Consider the following 20,211-nt stretch of genomic DNA (forward strand, 5'->3'; position numbering starts at 1 on the left):
GGCTATTTTCGTTTGGATGCTGCGCAGATCGTGTAATGTCATTTGATGGCTATTCACTAACCAACCACACGCCTCAGTTTCGAAGCGCATTGTACTCTGGGAATTTTTAGTTCATGTTGTTTATAGAGACTTACTATTAAAAAATAACACAGATAAAGATATTTTCATACGAAAGGTCACTGAATGACTGCAACCGTAATTTTAAACCGGATTGTTGACTGAGACTCGACTGGGTTATTTCTGTGTTAGTGTCAGGTCTGTTTATTTCAGCTCATCACTCCAGCATGACTTCAGCTTCCACGAAGGTAAACATTGGAATTTTGTTTTGTGCATTATAAATATTCTTAAGTAATTGGTAAATAAAAAAGCACACGTATAAATATCAATCAGGTGGGCGAGATCTTTTCGGCGGCAGGCGCTGCTTTCTCTAAACTGGGTGAACTGACCATGCAGCTGCATCCCGTGGCGGACTCCTCTCCTGCGGGGTGAGACCTCCTTCCTGCTGAAACTGCGTCTCTGTAGTATTCCAGATGTACTAGTGTTGTTTAAGTGCAGTGGATGTTTTATAACTGACTCTCACTGCCTCTCTCAGAGCCAAATGGACCGACACGGAGATCGAGATGCTGCGCTCTGCAGTTCGCCGCTTCGGTGAAGATTTGAACAGCATCAGCTCCGTCATAAAGGAGCGAACGGTGTAAGTGTTTATGAAGCTGTTGGTGTGATAGGTATAGCTGGATAATTGTCAGTTTTTTGTTTTCAAACTAAAATACTAAAATTCTCTAATATTAGATGTAATATAATCTGATTTTGTGGAATATAAAATTCTGTTTTAAATTGTTTTTTTTTTTGTTTTTTTTTTGTGTGACAGGATCAGTTTAAGCATTGATATTTTACATTGTCATTCATTGTAACAATAGTTTATATACCAAAAAATCTTGCCAGCATGTTTACAATAAGATGACATTATTTAAGGATCACAGTGCGAGAGCTAATTAATTGTAATTTTAAATATTTACCAATCTTTGCCACTGTCCTTCAAACCGCTAGGTTTTATCAGCAAGAAGCTTTTAATAATTTAATATATAATACAGTTTCATATGATCACTTTTTATTTTATACATTATATTAAGTACAGTTAAGTGTTTAAATTTTACAATGAATTGCCATGGAACATTATTTCACACATTTTTGTATTTTATTTTCACAAAAGTTATTTGAAATATTGAACTAGACACTTTATTTGCATTAAATATGCTTTCTTCTATGTATATTATAAATTTAATTTGATGTGAACCCCAAATAGTCCTTTGTGTCTTTTGAACCATATATAAAATTAATAAAAATGAAATCAGAAGTCATTTATACATTCTGTAAAAGTCGGGGCTTCTTTCCCCAGGTATGGGGCCAATTTACCACAGTGGTGGGGGCATTTTGTGCTCTAATAACTATATTAGCTAATGTTTCCGTTTATTTTCTATGATAACGCATGGACTGATGCATCATCACATGCTAAACTATCTAAATATGTTATGAATTAAAAGCAAATGCACTTTTGCATTGTTCTTAACGAGTGCATCTTCTCTTATCTAACCCTAATGCACCACAAATCTGTTTCCTCATCATCTTGTAGTGCCCAGATTAAGACCACCGTGAAAAGGAAGCTGTATGAGGACAGCAGGGTTCCTCTCACCACAGAGTCACCTAAAAAAACTATGAAGAAAACCACAGTGGCGCTACCGCCCCCTCCTGCATCAGTCGCTCCCACCGTTATCACTGTGCCGACCTCTCTGGTTGTCGTGACAACTGGATTGCAGAGTTCGTCATCTTTACAACCAGCAATAAAGAACCCTAAACCAGCAGGTGACTCCGTTTGAATGAAAATTGATAAAAAATTAAACAAATGAGCAATATTAGTATACAAGTGGTCTTTCAGCACACTTACACAGTTTGGCTGTCTATTATTAGATGTGACTCTGAGTGCTCTGAATGACTCTGATGTGAACAGTGATTTGGTGGATATTGAGGGGCTTGGAGAGGGTTCCACTAAAAAACCCAACTTTGACCAAGGTGAGTCACATTTTAAACGAAGTGAGGCATTTAATTGACCCAAAATTGAGAATTCTGTCATCATTTACCCTTGTGTCATTCGAAACCCTTTTATAGTTCATTTGTTTTTATTATGAAGGTAGAAAACAAGGTTTCTTCAGGTCTTAAAAAGTATAAATTCATCCTTTCGCAAATTTAGGCCTTAAAAGTTCTTACATTGGAACAGAAAGTCTTAAATTCATAAAGAAATGGCATTAAATCATGCATGGGAATATTTTCCTCTGCATTTTGTGTTGTTTTCCAATACAATTATCTAAACATCCAGAAAGCAAGACATATTTACTTCATATGCAAAATGAAGATAGCTGAAGTTTTGTTTTCTGAGAATGTGAACATTAATTGAATTTATTCTGAAAACAAGAACAAACATGTCATTGGCATCAGAAAGTGTTTTCCCTTTAATTTTTTTTTCTTTCTTTTTTCTGAGCCCATTGGCAAGTATTTGTGTTTGTTTTAATCATAAACTCAATTCACGTTGATCAATTTCACAGAAAACAAGACTTCCTATCTTATGTGAAATTGCTTTTCAGTGTATGTTGATTTAAGAATCTTTGTATATTTGCTCTGGAAAAAAGACGAACATACTGAGGAATAACATCACTTTTTTATGATCAGAAGGTGCAGTAGAAGTTATTGTATAAGTGTATTATTCAGAATTGTTCCACAGACTGTGATATCACAAATGACATGACAGAATTTTCATTTTTGGGTAAATTAATCCATATAGAAAATGTGTTGATTAAATATGTTGAAGTGGGTTGAATTTTCTTGTGTGTTTTTTCTTGCAGAGAGCTTGAATCTGGACTCCAGTCTTATAATGAACTCAAGTGATCTGCCTCTGCTGTCCCGCTGATCTTCTCTTGTCAGTCAAAGTGATATTCAGGGGTCTGCAGTTTGATCATTGCTGTAACCCCTTATACTTTTCCCACTGTGGGTTCAAACAGCACCAGATAAAACCATCCATTTTCTACCCATGTCAGTTTAGATGAAGTACTCCATGAAAAATAACTGCATCCTTAAAATGCAGCAAAAATCAATAATGGAATCAAATCACTTTTTAAGTAGTTCACGTTGTGTTGCCCACAGCTGAAAAGGGGTTTACAGGACCGTGTTGCAAGAGTCAAACTGTACTTCCTTTATTATTATTATTAATATTATTATTAGGCCCTTTTGGCTGAAGTAAAGCTTTGTAAAGTAAGATGCTTGTAATGAAAATGTGGCAGCACAATATCAAAAATAGTTTGAGAAAACCATTTTCTTTCACTGCCACTGTATGTTAGGTGCAGCTTCTATTGTATGTGTATATATATCATTTTTTACCATTACAGAATACTTACACAGGTCATTTCAACAGCAAACATGAGTCATAGCTGCTTGAATTTTATATGAACAAAAGCTTTCATCATGCAATTTCTTTGCTCAGCATAAAAAGACAGCATACAGATCAATGAAATGAGTTTTTAATTATGAATTTTTTCATAAGAATATATGGTATAATATAATTTTTTTTCTCGTATAATTGGACATTCATCTTGAGCAACTGAGAGGGAATAAATTTACTTTTGCTACCAATTTCAAAACAATATCCGTCTTTCCCTTAATTTTTCTGGCTTCCAGGATATATTTACAATTTATGAACAATGGCTTTGGCATTTCTTTACAATGTTTTTCATGTGCTCCCAACCCATTTAGTTTCTTCACAACACCACTCAGTCATTTAAGGAGAACAAGGGACAAATCATGATTCTGTGTCTGACACACATATACAACAGATCCTGTCATAGTAAGCGTATGGCAAATCTGAAAAATAAATGACAACTAGATTATACAAATGATTCAGAACAAACAGCTGACAAGTCTTCCGTGCAGGTTCTTAATAAATACCTGGTATCCCATTGATTTGAACTGATTATCCAGATGAACTTGACATACTAATTCCAGCAACTTTAATGCATATTGCACATTTGTAATCACTTTTAAAGACCCATAAACATTGGTATCAATCTTTGAAATCCAAAGGACCCCAATAACTGGAAATCGCAGATGACACTGCAAAGTAACTTTGGAATTAAAACTTCAAGACTCAAAACCTGTAAAGCATTACCATTGAGTTTAAAACGAAATGATAATTTCAATAAATGAAGAATGAGCTGTATTCCTTCTGATACATGAATATGGAAACAGAGGAACGGCTTCAAATGTCTGTTGTGCAACTTTATTGACCGACAAGCTGCCGGTGCCGATTCAATAAAGATTTTGGGAATCAAGAATTGTGATATATTTTTACATTGACACTGAAGTACATACGGCAACCAGAGCTTTTACACATTCATAAATAACAATGCAAAATGCGCCACAATCTAATAATTTGCATAATGCTGTGAAGTATCATGGTCAATTCGCTTCAGAAGGGCTTCCAGTTCAGTTAACTGCAGCATGTCACTTTTTGGATGATACATTTTCAATGAGCTTAATAAAATCCATCCAGCTCAGACGCCACAATTATAGCCACATATGCAAAGTAAAAGTAAATATGATCCCACTCATGTAACAGCAACATTGACATCTAACACTGTGCAAATAGTACAAGAGGAAGAGTATGATATCTGCTGAAACAGTGATTGTAGAAACATTTATCTTGTTTTGTAATGCAACAGCTCATCCCTTGCAAGTATCTTAACTCCTCAATTTCTATACATAGTTCACAATATAAAAGTCTTGTTTAGGGTTTCATTAGGAAGGAAAAACAGATTGACTAATGATTTTTCACACTGCGGCGTTACTCAAAAGCATCTTCTTGCCTCAGACGGGATACATTATAAGGCTCTAGGTCAGTTTTTGATATGGACATTTCACTGAAAGTGCTTTGTGTATACTCCAACATTGGATTGTAGATGCCAAGTGAGACATCTAGTCTTTACAGTACTTGTTTTAAAGGAATAGTTCACTCAAAAATAACATTTGCTGGAAATGTACTCACTCTCAGCCCATCCAAGATGTAGATGAGTTTTTCTTCATTAGAATAGAATAGAATGGCATTACATTTAGCTTTATATCACTTGCTCACCAATGGATCCTCTGCAGTGAATGGGTGCCGTCAGAATGAGAAACAAACTCATCTACATCTTGCATTCCTTTAGGGTAGATAAATTGTCAGCAAATTTACATTTTTGGATGGACTATTCCTTCAAGTAAGCGACGAGCGAATCAAAATGTGGGCGTTGCCCGAATTCGCTGGTATCCTTTTCAATGATTTAAGGAATATTTTTCAAACTCAAAAAGTTCAGTCCAAGCTTAAAGTTATATGGAAAAATAAACATTTACAGACATCAGAATCCTCGGATAAACGCAAGAAAAAAAACATAGGATTAATACCTACCAAAATAATATTCGATTATTCACATTTATACAAAGAATTGACATCTATGGCCAACTGATTTTAATACTCGCAATCTATGCATTCTGGATGTCTTCCCAGACCGTTGGACCCTGTTAATGGAAGCTGAAGATGTGCCAAAATACAAAAGTTGAGGAAAACAAAGAAGAGCAAAACTGGTCTTTCTCTTGAACACTTCCGTACAATGAGGAAAGAGTCTTTGTGTCAATATTCGCCAGGTTTCAATTACCTGAACACTTTCATTGCAATGTGCTATTGCAGATACTGTTTCACATCTATAACACACTATTCCATAGGCACCGAAGATCCATATTTATACACAAATCACATGATAGCCTGCAGCGTTCATGTTGTCATGTCAGATACATCCAGAAGATTTTGTCTTCTAATGCATCTTGATTTTTTCTTTTAGATCAAAGTCGCAACTAGGTTGAATTTCCTTCAGAAGTGATTGAGCTGAAAAACTCTATTCAAAACACCAAATTAAAAACAGGCAAACAAAAAGGGACAGAACTGATTTTAGGTCGAGGTTTGGTCTTCATTTTACAACACCTTGAGTCCGAAGCTCTACAAGGTGATGAATACTGGGGTTTAGATGCTGGGGTGGTGAGAGGTGAAGGGAGACGGAGAGGAGAGGCACAGGGGGGTGGCCTGGGGGTTTGAATCGACAGGAGCAGTCCCAGAGGAACAGTCGACTGACTGGGAAACACTGTATGTATGAAGAGATTCATTAAGTTCTGAACAAGATCCTAATGCGGGATGAGATTCTGTTGAGTTTATTATTTAAGCATCATTATAGGACTCACCTGACTGTGTAACTGGTTATGTGAGCAGGGTCTGTGACTCCAGCAACAAAGAGCTTTTTGGGAGGACCGTCCGATTCCACTCCACCTGAGTGGAGAAGATGGGAAGAAAGACAAAATTATATGACAACAAAGTCACTGGAGAAACTGATTAAAAGATGAAAAATTTTAATATTGGAACTGAAGTACGCTGCGCGCAACAAACAAACAGCATCAACAGTTAAGCTCGATTCACAAACTAGTTGATTCTTTTGAATAAATCAGTCCAAATGACTCACTCAAGTTTCCAATGACTCTTACATATTTTCACCATGTTACTAAAAATTAACCAAGAACTTTTACTATGTACTATATTGCTTAAACATTATAGTAATATAGAAAAATATATATAGAAAGCTAAATATTAGAATTACATACACTAACATTTAAAAGTTTGAGGTAAGATTCATTTTAAACAATTCAATACTTTTATTCAGCTAGAATGCATTAAGTTGATAAAAAAAATTACAGTAGAAACTGCTACATTTTTACAAAAGATTTCTATTTTAAATAATTGCTGTTCATTCCAGCTTTCTATTCATGGAAGAGTCCTAAAAAACACTTGTCACTGTTTCCACAAAAACATTTGTTTTTAACATCGCTAATAATAAATGTTTCTTTGCCCCAAATTACAATGCATATTATCATATTAGAACGGTTTCTGGGGGACCATGCGACACTGAAGACTGTAGTTAATTCAGCTTCGCCATCACATGAATCAATTACATTTTATTTTAAATTGTTATATTTCAAAATGTTACTGTTTTATTGTTTTTTTTTTTTATCAAATAAATACAGCAACATACTAGATAAGCATATGTTTTTCCCCCCAGTGCTGTTTAAAAATCTTACCAGCCCCAAATGTTTGAATGGCAGTGTAGTATTACAACATACAAAAAAAGATACTACCAATAAAATATTAAATAGTTATAATAATTCTTTCATTGTATTCATTAGGATTCCTATACTTTCTGATAATTTTCTAGTATTATTTTGCAAAAGCATTTAGAATAATGAACCAGAGTATCATTACCTTTCCTTTTCAAAGGTGCAACTGATGATGGCCATCTCACTCCAGAGCTCACAGATCCTCTGTTCAGTCAAAACCACACCAAAAGCTTTGTTCAGAAAAGATATTTGTATCTCTTGTATTTTGAAACAACTAAATATTAGACCAAATTCCTGCTACCATCAACATTTGAAAGATATATATTCAAATACTGTAGTTTTATTCATGAACTTACCCTCGAAACCTTCGAATTGGACTGGGTGAGGAATTAGGAGTGACACCGCTGTCCTGGGAATGGAATCCCTGCATGGGACGTGCAGACAGGGGTGAATAACAAGAAAGAAAATGGATTGAAACTGATGACCTGAAACACGAACAGAGAGCGATAGCCTACTCACTGGAGACAGATGGTCATGCCATTGACTCGCAGGAGGGAAGGGAACAGCAGGCGAGGCGCTTAAATCAAAGTGAATAAACAGCCCAGAAAATTACGTTAAATAAGTTAATATTTTGATAACATATACCTTTCATTTATGCATAATTCTGTATCAGGTTACCTTAGTCTCTGCAAGCTCCCCCTCAAAGTGAGCTCCATATTCTCAATCTTTAAGACAAACATTGTACAATAAAACATCACTTGACTGAATCAATGTCTTGAACTAGAAATATGAATTGTGCCTACTAATAAATCTCTTGCTAGAACTACAATGGCTTCTCTATGTCTTATAATTTTGATATATAAATTGTGCCTACTAATAAACTTATTGGCAAAACTACAATGGCTTCTAGATCTCTTCTAATTTTGAAGTCAAAGGCCACAAGTGCTCAACACGCTTGAGAACTCCTTCGCTGAAGTTCAGAAGCATCACTGAATCGATTCTTTAGTTCTCACCCGTCTCTTGTGTTCGGATCTTTCACATGGCAGGGAGAATGGGGACAGAGGAAGGGTCTGTAACACAAACAAATTGCTTAAGATTTTGGAACACTAAACGTCCAAAACTGATATTCACAGACCCTCTGAACAAACACTCACCCGGGAGGGACAGCTCGGATTAACAGAAACGCTGCTCCGACGATACCGAGCCGAACTATTAGGGCTGAATACTGTCGTCCCGTCGCTGCAGTGCCAGCAATCAACAGTTGGGAGTTTAAAATAATATTCTGGTATTAAATCATTCATCTATTTGATTGTGTAGTGTATATCACTGTTTTAAATGAATTCACAAGGTAGTATTCCGTTCCAGTCACTCAGCAGAGTGCAGTTCTCTCACCTGACGTTCGTGATCATGGGGGCGCTGTTCGACCTTCGGAGGGCTCCTCCTGCGCCTGCGCACTGGTCCACCTCCATCCGCTCCATAGCTCTTCTTCTGGCAGCGGGACTGCGCGTCACTCACGGCCGGGCTGAAGGCGACCTGACGCGGCCTAACCCCCAAATCTCACCCGGCAAAAGCCCGACCAGCAGGCCTTACGCCAAAATACCCGGTCCAATTTAACAGAATGAACTGTTTTCTCGTGTCTATCGCATTTTGTTCTATATTCTAAGCGAAACAGTGTCAGCTTGATACACTTATTTAATGAACAGCTGTGAGCTCGAGCTACAGCTGGTTTATCGGATCGCGCACAAACTTAATTTAAACTCCTCAGGTTGCTTTCGTCGGCGTAAACAGGAAGCAAATACAGTTATTTCTGAGCATTAAACATATTTTTCGTTTTCAGACCACAAGTTATGTATAGTCAGCACAATTTCCAAAGCAAAGCCACCAACTTGACAAGGTCCTTTGGCTTTTTAATCCAATCCAATTTATCCAAACAGAGCAAATAAAACATCGAAAAGCAAAAACAGCACATAAGCGAATAAATACGAATAAAATTGTTCATAAAATACGCTTTCGGATATTTTCGGTGAAATGTCGTGATAAAAGTGAAGCTTTCTGCCACGGCTTATATTTTTTTTTTCAAGTTTACCTGCTAGTTTGTAAAGCAGTCGGAAAAATGACATAACACCATCCCGATCAAACATATGATCATCGGCTCTGTCGGCGAAAGCATCCTCATTTAAAAGTGTCTGCTGATACAGTCTGAAACACTGGATACATTAAAAGTTTTCGGTCATTTCTTAATTTAGAAAATAAAACATATTTCCCGCAACCAAATAGAGTGTGCATCCCCTTGTACAACAGCGCCTCGCTCTGGTAGACAAGAGAACTGCACGCAGAGATAAAGCACTGTGCTCAAGAGACGTGAATATGTGGCGTATAGCTCCAGTATTTACTGCTTATTCTTCTGCCAATTACTCTGGCATTATTTCAAGATATATAGAGTTTGCTTTTCAGATTAATCTGATTAAAAGAACGTAATACGATTAATGAAAGAAAAAGGGTAAATATTTAGGTTTATTTTCATTGAGGATTAATTCAAAAGAGTCACCTTGGGATGATGACTCATACTAATACTAAACCATCATACATCAGCAGTGCACTACGAAACTGTGTTTGATCAAAGTAAATGTATTATAACAAATTGAAAATGTATAAAATGTAAAAACAACAACAACAACAACAACAAAACCGTAAAATTCTGAATTTGTATACATTTTACACCATTACATCAAGATTAAACATTTACCACAGTGGTATCTAAAAGTGTGTATATATTTAAGGTAAACATTTAACAAAATAAAATTAAAAAGGTAAGTTAATTCTATTATAACATTCATGAAACAAATATCTACAGCTGTTTATGAGTTGGTAATTTCTCTCGAATTTTAATCTCTTATACTGGTCATATAATTAGAATATCATCAAAAAGTTGATTTATTTCACTAATTCCATTCAAAAAGTGAAACTTGTATATTATATTCATTCATTACACACAGACTGATATATTTCAAACATTAATTTAATTTTCATTTGGATGATTATAACTGACAACTAAGGAAAATCCCAAATTCAGTATCTCAGAAAATTTGAATATTACTTAAGACCAATACCAAGAAGGGCTTTTTAGAAATCTTGAACAAATGAAAAGTATGAGCATGTACAGCACTCAATACATAGTTTGGGCTCCTTTTGCCTGAATTACTGCAGCAATGCGGCGTGGCATGGAGTCGCTCAGGTGTTATGAGAGCCCAGGTTGCTCTGAGAGTGGCATTCAGCTCTTCTGCATTCTAGGGTCTGGCATATCGCATCTTCCTCTTCACAATACCCCATAGATTTGCTGGCCAATTAAGAAGAGGGACACCATGGTCCTTAAACCAGGTACTAGTAGCTTTGGCACTGCGTGCAGGTGACATGTCATAAAGTTGGTCAGCAGCAGGAAGCATGAAGTGCTCTAAAACTTCCTGGTATACGGCTGTGTTGGCCTTGGACCTCAGAAAACACAGTGGACCAACACCAGCAGATGACATGGCACCCCAAACCATCATTCACTGTGGAAACTTTACACTGGACCTCAAGCAACATGGATTGTGTGCCTCTCTTCTCTTCCTCCAGACTCTGGGACCCTGATTTCCAAAGGAAATGCAAAATTTACTTTCATCAGAGAACATAACTTTGGACCACTCAGCAGTATTCCAGTCCTTTTTGTTATTTAGCCCAGGCGAGACTCTTCTGACGCTGTCTGTTGTTCAAGAGTTGCTTGACACAAGGAATGCGACAGCTGAAACCCATGTCTTGCGTATGTCTGTGCGTAGTGGTTCTTGAAGCACTGACTCCAGCTGCAGTACACTCTTTGTGAATCTACCCCACATTTTTTAATGGTTTTTGTTTCACAATCCTCTCCAGGGTGCGGTCATCCCTATTGCTTGTACACTTTTTTTCTACCACATCCTTTCCTTCTCTACGCCTCTCTATTAATGTGCTTGGACACAGAGCTCTGTAGACAGCCAGCCTCTTTTGCAATGACCTTTTGTGTCTTGCCCTCTTTATGTAAGGTGTCAATGGTCGTCTTTTGGACAACGGCAGCCATATCACCCTGGAGCCCAAGACCGGTTTCCCACTGAAGCTAAGCAGGGCTGAGCCTGGTCAGTACCCGGATGGGAGACCTCCTGAGAAAACTAGGTTGCTGCTGGAAGAGGTGCTAGTAAGGCCAGTAGGGGGTGCTCACCCTGTGGTCTGTGTGGGTCCTAGCGCCCCAGTGTAGTGAAGGGGACACTATACTGTCAACAAGCACCGTCCTTCGGATGAGACGTTAAACCGAGGTCCTGACTCTTTGTGGTCAGTAAAAATCCCAGGATGTCTTTTGAAAAGAGTAGAGGTGTGACCTCGGCATCAGTGTCGATCAAGAAAAGAGCCAATGGGCCGCTGATCTACGTGTTTCATGGGCTGGTCTGTCAGAAAAAAAAACTAACACTGACTTTGACCAATGCATTACACCGGCACAAACCCAGCGCCGCCAATTAAGCAAAACAAAACAAAACGACTGGGCCGCCGATGTACAAATTTTATGGGCCGTTTAAAAAAAAAGTATGAGTATGAGATATGTCGGACCAAAAAAGCACGTCGGCCCACCGGGCAAATGCCCGGTATGCCCAATGGCCAGTCCAGCCATGCCTCAGAGGTAGTCTGAACGTGTGTGTGTGTGTGTGTATTACTTTCAAAACCGTGTTTAACAAGGTAAACAATTTAAACAAAATAAAATTAAGTTATTGATAAAGTTTATTCTATCAGTTTGAACAATATTTCTAAAAACAAATGTCTGGTGTTGCTTCTGAATTAGCAAAGGCTAGGAATTACAATTCAAGCATAAATAAAGCATGATCATAATGAGCTGAAAGTGTGTGTTTCTGAGTTTCATTTGGAAAAAGTTTGCTTCAAAAAGTGTGATAGTATTACTTGAAAAAGACTCTATAGGTCATCCTTATTTTAAGCTATTTTTTTACAGTATTAAAGCAAAGTTTGTTCTGATAAATCCACTGAAAGTAGATCTAAATGAAATATCTTACCTGCTTAAAGGCCAAGAAAAAACGTAACTTCAATTGTGCAGCGGAAATGCATTCATTTCTTCACGCATTTGATAAAAGGTCAGGTTGAAAAGTTCAGTGCCGGGTACTTTTTGCTGCACTTCTTGAACTACAGTCTCTGTTTACAAATTACTTTCTTAGTGTGGTATCCAGATCTGCTTGGTTTTACTAATCGGTTCTCAATCAGTAATTCTGTGTGCTTTCTTCTTTTCTCTCTGGTCTCTGTGTCCTCTCTCACTCCCTTGCCGTTCACTGTGCATTATGAACCCCCATAACCCTTACCAGTAATACTCAGTCAATCCATAATGACACTTCTCCAAATGTAAAAGATCATCCTCTGTTGTCCTCACACATCCAAATTCATCAACATATTTGTTTTGAACTATTGTGGCTGTTTTGACTTGTAAACAGGGCTTGATCTGTGCATTTTTCTCTTCTGATTCATACAAGAAAATTTTTTCATTGAAGAAAGCAATATTTTGGTTAGAGAATTAGTATTTTAGCCGAAAAAAACAGTGTGAATTTTATGTTGATTATTGTGATGCTGTTTGAACTCTCATTCTGACGGCACACATTCACTGCAGAGGTTCCATTAGTGAGCAAGTAATGTACTGCTAAATTTCTCCAAATGTGTTCAGATGAAGAAACGACGGCCTGAGGGCGAGTACATTTTCAGTAAATTAACATTATTGGGTGAACTGTTCCTGTAATATAATTAAAGAAAGTCAGCAAATTACACATTTATTCTGCTAAGTGTCATTCATACAAATGCATAACATATAATATATACAATACACATAATATACAATGTGGATTATATCTTATTTATTATTTCTTTAAAAAGAAAAACCACAACATTAATTATGGCATTAATTATGGCTTTCTGGGATATTTGAGGCACCTTCAAGAGGGTGTCTAGCAGTCCAAGGAAACACAAAAGGACCTTAAGTATCTTTGAATGCAGAGTATGTATGCCATAATTGCTTTTCCAGTTCCACAAAAAGGCTAATGACTGTGTATAAGATATAAAATAAATGATTTATTAAATCATTGTGAATATTTAGCACTGAGATATACTTCAGTCTCGTGTATAAGTTTGATACACAGGAAAGTTGTAAGGCACATTCATAAGAATGCACACGTTTATATTTTCATGACGATTACATATAATGTATTTCAATGGAATGCTTAAAGTAGCCTAACTGATGATTAATACATCACAGTTATATCACATATGGCTTTGACAGCAGCTTAATATATTCTCTATTTACGAAAGCAAAATTAAACCTTAAGTGACAAATGAATCAGAGCATTAGGGTTCGTTATAAGGCACTTTTTTCCACAATAAAACTTGTGACTATAATCAATTTGACTCACATTTTAACAAAAGTTTCTGAGAGGGCTACATTTCTTCAAGAATAAACAGGATATTCTGGCCTTTGTTAGTCCACAGGATGAGTAACAGTAAATTACTGCTTTCAGAAAGTGCCAACGTTAAACTGCAGTTACGCAGTGTTCAAAACAAATATCGTTCATAATGATGTCATATCCTGTACATCCAGGAGCAAAGCATCTTGCTTAGTCTGAAGGTGGTCCCGTATGACGAGATGTTTCACCAGCTCTGAGCTCAAACCTAAAAGCATGAATCGAATTAGTACATGAGTAAAAATCTATTTCATTTCAAAGTTTTTTTTGGAAAACAGTTTAAAGCATGAAAATTGTAAGACATTAGCGAGTTGTATTACTTATTGAAAATGTGGTTGCTGCAGTTCAGTGGCTGCAAACTGTATCACTGAGGAAAGAGATACCTTGAATGTCCTCATTCAGCGAGGCCCTGAGCGCTTTCAGCTGCAGTAAAGAGCATGTCTGCAGATCACTAAGGCTAAGAATCTTTCTCCTTATGCTCATGTTACTGTGGGGGGCTTGCTGAAAATAAAAGAAAAATATGCAAAATATAAATACCAGAGAAATGACCACCATGAGAGTCACACACACATATGGGATTACATTCAGATAACACTGAAATCTTACACTCCTTTGCCTTAAAGGCACAGAGTACATCACTAACATTCCAGAAGTAAAACCCCCTTTGAAATTGTAATATTTCACAATATTACTGTTTTTACTGTAATTTTGATCAAACGAACCCAGCCTTAATGAGCATAAGATAATTATTTTACATATTATAGATATGTAATTTTATACTTTAAATTAAAGTTTGTAATGTTGTGAATCATCCCAGAAGTTGGTTGAACTTTTTAGTGAAGAATTTTTTGAAATCCCTGAGGAGAAAATGAAAGGGAAAAGTACCGGAAACAAGTCCACTTTTCTGTCATCATTTACTCACCCTTATGTGATCTTGTCTAACTTTATTCTGTGGAACACAAAAGTAGATATCTTCAATGACACTTCCATGGTGTTTTATAATCCATTTTGAAACTTGAAAGCTTCTGTCCCCATTACAAGCTCCAATTCTGTTTTTTTTTTTGTCATTGTATGAATAAACCACCCAACGCATTCTCCTTTTGTGGTCCAGGGAAGAAAGACTGCTGGGTGAACTATGTCTTTGAAACCGCTCACCTCTTTCTCCTTCTGTTCGGCCCATAGCTTGTCTCTTAGAGCCCTGAGTGCTGCTTTTACTTCCTGTTTTAGCCCCCGAGAGCAACTTCCACGTACTTCTGCCTCACATGAGCTCTGAGGATGATAAAAAAACGCAATGCCTTTTGCAACCTCATAAATCATGACCTGAGATACAACTCAGGGAATCTACAATCTGCACCCACCTCTTTGCTAGATGCTACTTCGTCATCCTCACTCTCACTGTTGTTGATGAAACACAGCTGAAGATTTTTAGGACTATTAAACCTGAAGGATGGAAACACACAGCACACATAAAACAGAACATCAGAACAAAGTAGCTAAAGATTATGAACCTGCACATGCAGAATACCGTGACGTTATGACAGGGACACGGCAGGGACCGTAGTCGTCCTCATCCGCCCCTGGAGCCCGGCGAAGTGAATGTTGTTTTGACTCTGTCCAGCATCTGTCAAGTATTTGGTCTCGCTCTGATAAACCCAGCCTCTGAAATATAAGGAGGTCTTTACTGCATTTTGAATATTTAAAATGTATATTTTAATAAATAAATGTATATAAAGTCTTGATCAATTGTTACCTCTGCTTTTTTCCTTCTCTCCTCTTCCTGCCTTTCTAACTCTGCAATTCGCAAACTTAAATCTTCCCATTGCATGATAGGTAGGTCGTGATCACCCAGGGGGGACTCCTCAGTCTGCTGTTTGGTCCCCTGGCCAGAGGGTGAGGGGTCATCAGTGGTCCTCTCATAATGCCTGTCGCTATCTGGATTCTCCTCCATCCGTTGGAGAGTGATGCTAGTCCAGCATAGACAGGCCACAAGCATTTAAGCCAGAAGTCAAAACATGTTAAGTATTTATAAAATATATAAAGACTTTAAACAACTTTTATAACCTTTCATTATATGACATTATATATATATAAATATATATAGAGGTATAAAATCCAGGGTGACTCAAGAAAATTAGTAATTTCTAGTCTGAGAAGGTGATTAATTTCTTAAAGATTCTATTAGAATGTCTTTAAGTGATAATAAAATGTTTTGTGGCAATCAAAATAATTTTGACTATCATTCAAAATTTGGGGGTTGGTAAGACTTTTATAAATATTTTATGCTCACCAAGTCTGCAGATCAAAATGCAGTCAACATTTTTTACATATTGTGAAACATTATAACAATTTAAAACAAGTTTTTATTTATTTATTTTTACATATTTTAACAGTTTTACAGAAAATTGAACAATCATAATGTGCATATTTCGTAACACACACAGGAGAATTGGGAAACATGGCTGAGAACAGGCCAAAAGACATTCTCATGGAGGAACAATACATTCACCACATTTGTGTTTCTATTTACAGAAACATATGCTACATAAGAAAATGCCTGTAGAAAGAGTAAAAATCTGTTTTGCGCTGTTATGGACAAAATGAAATGAAATGACCCTTCAGATAATACACAAGGGCATCTGATTTCTTTCCAGACCTTTAAGTAAAACCATGCTACATTAAAATTCCTGTTTTCAGAGAAAACAAGTCCAGCACACTCAAGTCATATTAAAATGAAGGAGCGTTTCTGTTTGCTTCATGACGTATGACTAATATACGAATCTTTAAAAAGTAACAACTGAAATGTTTTTCCTCCCTATTGTTCGTCAACTTTTTACTCAGTTTTAGAAGTGACAAAGTTTAATCGTACCGTCACTGAGCCTCTTCGGTTCCTGTTTTCTTTTCTAGTAGTCGTCTACATGACATGAATTCACTCACCTTTTATCGCAAAACTGATGTCGACATCGCGACTGGAAGCTAAAAGTCTGTATTTATTTCACGCCGTTTAATGAATTATTTCTTTCTACTTTAATCCTTCCTCTCGTGGAGAGAAAACACCCCTCTGGCTTTCCCTTTCCTCCCGCCCTCCGTCCGAGTTTCTTCTCGTGTGTTTTCTTAAACGGAGATTTTTATCGATGTTGATCTTCTGAACTTGTGGAGTCAGTTGCTGCTGTTAAAGTTTGAATTGCGCGTGAATGTTTTGTATTGTGTTATAGTGACAGCTGGAAGTGCAGATAAGACTGTTTGGGACGGGCTGAGAAAGTGGGTGTCCGGTTTCACATGTTGGGAGATGAAGACTGCGAGCAGATGGGAAAGTCTGCGGGACTGTGGCGTGGTGTTCTCTCTGCTGATGAAAGATGTGGTGCAATGCTTCAGTAATGTAGAAAATCGCATCTCATTCAACCCTGACATAAACTTCACATCGCATCTCTGTGTAAATATTTGAATATTTCTAGAGGAGCTCGAGGTTGCCGAGTTGCCTTGAGTTAAGATGAAACTGAAAAGTGAACTAAAGTATTGAAAATGTTTATCAACCCAATCAATCACTAAAATGAAGACGGAAAACGTTTGGAAAAAGAAATACATTCATTTTGCAGGATCATACAGTATAAGAAAAGAATAAAATGAAGTGGGATATTAAACAATCTTTAAAATGAGGTTTAATGACTACAAAATGTCAAGTTATGTATCCATTAAATAAGTATAAATAGCATTATATTCTAAAGAAAAGTCTAAATTGTATGACAACAAAATAGTTTTAAGTGCATAAAAAGAAGAAGAAGAAGAAAAAGATAATACCAAAATATACATGCCAACATAATTTTTTTTCCAAGGAAAGTTTTGCATTTTAAAGAGAGCCTTTTCATTTATTTTCCTAGGCAGAAAATAGTGTTATGTCACTTGCCCATTAACATACATATTTATGTCACTATGCATTTGGGTCAATGATACAGAGAATTATTATTATTTTCTTACTGTATTACTTGTGGAGCTCACTGAGCTAGTATGTGGCTGTCATTCAAGCAAAGTAAGAACATAACTAAAAATATTTTGTAAATCATGTTAATGTTTAAATCAAAATTAAAAAAATTTCAAACAACTAAATTGTAATATTTTATTTTTGTTATGCTAATATATATTTTTAAATGGATTAAAATGCAAATCTTGACATACAGTTGTGCTCAAAATTATTCATACCCTTGATAAACACACTGAATAAAATTATAAACGCAACTTTTGTTTCTGACCCCATTTTTCATGAGCTGAACTCAGAGATCTAAGACTTTTTTTATGTACACAAAAGGACTATTTCTCTCAAATATTGTTCACAAATCTGTCTAAATCTGTGTTAGTGAGCACTTCTCCTTTGCCACAGGTGTGACATATCAAGATGCTGATTAGACAACATGAATATTGCACAGGAGTGCCTAAGGCTGCATAAGGCCACTCTAAAATGTGCAGTTTTACTGTATTGGGGGGTCCGAAAAACCAGTCAGTATCTGGTGTGACCACCATTAGCTTCACACAGTGCAGCACATCTCCTTCCCATAGAGTTGATCAGGTTGTTGATTGTGGTCTGTGGAATGTTGGTCCACTCCTCTTCAATGGCTGTGTGAAGTTGCTGGATATTGGCAGGAACTGGAACACGCCGTCGTATATGCTGATCCAGAGCATCCCAAACATGCTCAATGGGTGACATGTCCAGTGAGTATGCTGGCCATGCAAGAACTGGGATGTTTTCACATTCTAGGAATTGTGTACAGGTCCCTGCAACTTGGGGCCGTGCATTATCATGCTGCAACATGAGGTGATGGTCGTGGATGAATGGCACAACAATGGGCCTCAGGATCTCATCACTATATCTCTGAGCATTCAAAATGCCATCAATAAAATGCACCTGTGTTCACTGTCCATAACATACGCCTGCCCATACCATAACCCCACCGCCACCATGGGCCACTCGAGCCACAACACTGACATCAGCAAACCGCTCACCCACATGATGCCATACACGCTGTCGGTCATCTGCCCTGTACAGTGAAAACTGGGATTCATCCGTGAAGAGAACACCTCTCCAAACTGCCAGACACCATCGAATGTGAGCATTTGCCCACTCAAGTCCGTTACGATGACGAACTGCAGTCAGGTCGAGACTTTGATGAGGATGACGAGCATGCAGATGAGCTTCCCTGAGATGGTTTCTGACAGTTTGTGCAGAAATTCTTTGGTCTAGCCTAAGGTACACCTGCAATAATCATGCTGTCTAATCAGCATCTTGATATGCCACACCTGTGAGGTGGATGGATTATATCGGCAAAGGAGAAGTGCTCACTTACACAGATTTAGACAGATTTGTGAACAATATATGAGAGAAATAGGCCTTTTGTGTACATAAAAAAGGTCTTAGATCTTTGAGTTCAGCTCATGAAAAATGGGGGCAAAAACAAAAGCGATTGCGTTTATAATTTTGTTCAGTGTTTGGGGACAGTAAGAGGATGTGTGTCTATATCATCCTAATGCACGGTAAGGAGGAGCGCTTGAGTGGCCAAAGACTCCAAGGATCACAGCTGGAGAACTGCAGAAAATAGTTAAGTCTTGGGGTCAGAAAGCCTAAGAAAGAATTACTGTTGTTTGGGAGGGAAAAGACTAAAAAAGAAAACGCTCTCTTGCTAATTTAAACTCCAGCATATTTATTTGCTAGACACGACTGGCACTTTAAATGGGAATGGGTTCAATGGTCAGGTGAAACAAACAAACAAAAAAAAGCTTTTTAGCAGCAAACACTCAAGATGGGTTTGGTGAACACAGGGATAAAAGTACCCCATGTGTACAATGAAATGAAAAAGAAAGTCATGAAATTTACCAAGTATGCAGTGTTGGGAAAGTTCACTTTCTACATGAACTAGTTCAAAGTTCAATTCACAAATTTTAAAATGAACTAGTTCAGTTCATAGTTCAAACTACACAATTTTATGAACTAGTTCATAGTTCTTTTTTCCATATGTTGCTGCGAGCTATTATCTTTCAAAATTATTGCCACAGCCCATATAGAATCACAGACAGCAATTATTTTATCAGTTTTAACAATGAAGCTATGCGTCAGATTTCATCTTCATATCCACTTTTGAATCCTTATCCAACCAGGGTTTACATTAGCATTGAGGGGACAGCATTTCCCCATTGTTGCTTTAATGCTTTGTCTCCCATTCTCACCGACCTTGTCATAAACATCATAAAATTATTTTAAATGATCATACGCCTTCTTGCTACATGCTGCTGTCGCCTCCATGCTTTTTTTTTTGATGACGCGTCACGCATATGCGGCGGACGGCGGTGCGACACTGGTGGCTGGTGTTGCCAGATTGGGTGTTTTTCCACTACATATTAAGACCCGTTTACGGTGTGTTTTAGCCGGGTTTTCGCCTGGAAGGCTCTATAGAAATCTGGCACCCTATTGAACGAAGTTAACCTGAGA

General features: G+C 37.2%; 3 protein-coding genes across 5 annotated transcripts; 1 reads left to right on the top strand and 2 right to left on the bottom strand.

Annotated features, from left to right (window-relative positions):
- Positions 1 to 38: 38 nt before the first annotated feature.
- Positions 39 to 3,689, top strand: LOC132132924 (chromatin complexes subunit BAP18-like). The gene is made up of 6 exons (XM_059545491.1): positions 39 to 305; positions 391 to 485; positions 593 to 694; positions 1,631 to 1,860; positions 1,966 to 2,067; positions 2,895 to 3,689. Exons 1-6 carry the CDS (start codon positions 285 to 287, stop codon positions 2,957 to 2,959), a joined length of 615 nt encoding a protein of 204 aa, XP_059401474.1. The 5' UTR covers positions 39 to 284; the 3' UTR covers positions 2,960 to 3,689.
- Positions 3,551 to 9,552, bottom strand: LOC132132923 (P2R1A-PPP2R2A-interacting phosphatase regulator 1-like). The gene is made up of 9 exons (XM_059545490.1): positions 8,626 to 9,552; positions 8,388 to 8,472; positions 8,247 to 8,303; positions 7,912 to 7,958; positions 7,753 to 7,810; positions 7,590 to 7,657; positions 7,379 to 7,437; positions 6,310 to 6,394; positions 3,551 to 6,212 (listed from the first exon to the last, which is right to left on the bottom strand). The coding sequence occupies exons 1-9, from the start codon at positions 8,709 to 8,711 to the stop codon at positions 6,095 to 6,097; spliced, it is 663 nt and encodes a 220-aa protein (XP_059401473.1). The 5' UTR covers positions 8,712 to 9,552; the 3' UTR covers positions 3,551 to 6,094.
- A 3,781-nt stretch (positions 9,553 to 13,333) lies between these two features.
- Positions 13,334 to 17,038, bottom strand: LOC132132704 (schwannomin-interacting protein 1-like). Of its 3 annotated transcripts, XM_059545186.1 has the most exons (8): positions 16,674 to 17,035; positions 15,490 to 15,703; positions 15,265 to 15,398; positions 15,098 to 15,179; positions 14,895 to 15,008; positions 14,662 to 14,688; positions 14,123 to 14,240; positions 13,334 to 13,947 (listed from the first exon to the last, which is right to left on the bottom strand). In XM_059545186.1, exons 2-8 carry the CDS (start codon positions 15,685 to 15,687, stop codon positions 13,847 to 13,849), a joined length of 774 nt encoding a protein of 257 aa, XP_059401169.1. In that variant the 5' UTR covers positions 15,688 to 15,703; positions 16,674 to 17,035; the 3' UTR covers positions 13,334 to 13,846. The 3 variants fall into 3 exon arrangements, with proteins under 3 accessions (XP_059401169.1, XP_059401170.1, XP_059401171.1); XM_059545187.1 differs by lacking the exon at positions 14,662 to 14,688 and having other exon boundaries at positions 16,674 to 17,038; XM_059545188.1 differs by lacking the exon at positions 16,674 to 17,035 and having other exon boundaries at positions 15,265 to 15,415; positions 15,490 to 15,603.
- Positions 17,039 to 20,211: the final 3,173 nt, after the last annotated feature.

The sequence above is a fragment of the Carassius carassius genome, chromosome 49 (genome assembly GCF_963082965.1).
Source record: "Carassius carassius chromosome 49, fCarCar2.1, whole genome shotgun sequence".
Taxonomy (NCBI): domain Eukaryota; kingdom Metazoa; phylum Chordata; class Actinopteri; order Cypriniformes; family Cyprinidae; genus Carassius; species Carassius carassius.

Excerpts from the sequence above, each read along its gene's own strand:
- LOC132132924 (XM_059545491.1), top strand. The coding sequence starts at position 285 with ATGACTTCAGCTTCCACGAAG. Across the intron at positions 306-390 it reads TGACTTCAGCTTCCACGAAG|GTGGGCGAGATCTTTTCGGC; the intron begins GTAAACATTGGA and ends AATATCAATCAG. Across the intron at positions 486-592 it reads GCGGACTCCTCTCCTGCGGG|AGCCAAATGGACCGACACGG; the intron begins GTGAGACCTCCT and ends TGCCTCTCTCAG.
- LOC132132923 (XM_059545490.1), bottom strand. The coding sequence starts at position 8,711 with ATGGAGCGGATGGAGGTGGACCAGTGCGCAGGCGCAGGAGGAGCCCTC. Across the intron at positions 8,304-8,387 it reads ATCCGAGCTGTCCCTCCCGG|ACCCTTCCTCTGTCCCCATT; the intron begins GTGAGTGTTTGT and ends TTTGTGTTACAG. Across the intron at positions 7,811-7,911 it reads GGGAGCTTGCAGAGACTAAG|CGCCTCGCCTGCTGTTCCCT; the intron begins GTAACCTGATAC and ends CTTTGATTTAAG.
- LOC132132704 (XM_059545186.1), bottom strand. The coding sequence starts at position 15,687 with ATGGAGGAGAATCCAGATAGCGACAGGCATTATGAGAGGACCACTGAT. Across the intron at positions 15,399-15,489 it reads AGAGAAGGAAAAAAGCAGAG|AGGCTGGGTTTATCAGAGCG; the intron begins GTAACAATTGAT and ends CTTATATTTCAG. Across the intron at positions 15,180-15,264 it reads GTCCCTGTCATAACGTCACG|GTTTAATAGTCCTAAAAATC; the intron begins GTATTCTGCATG and ends TCCATCCTTCAG.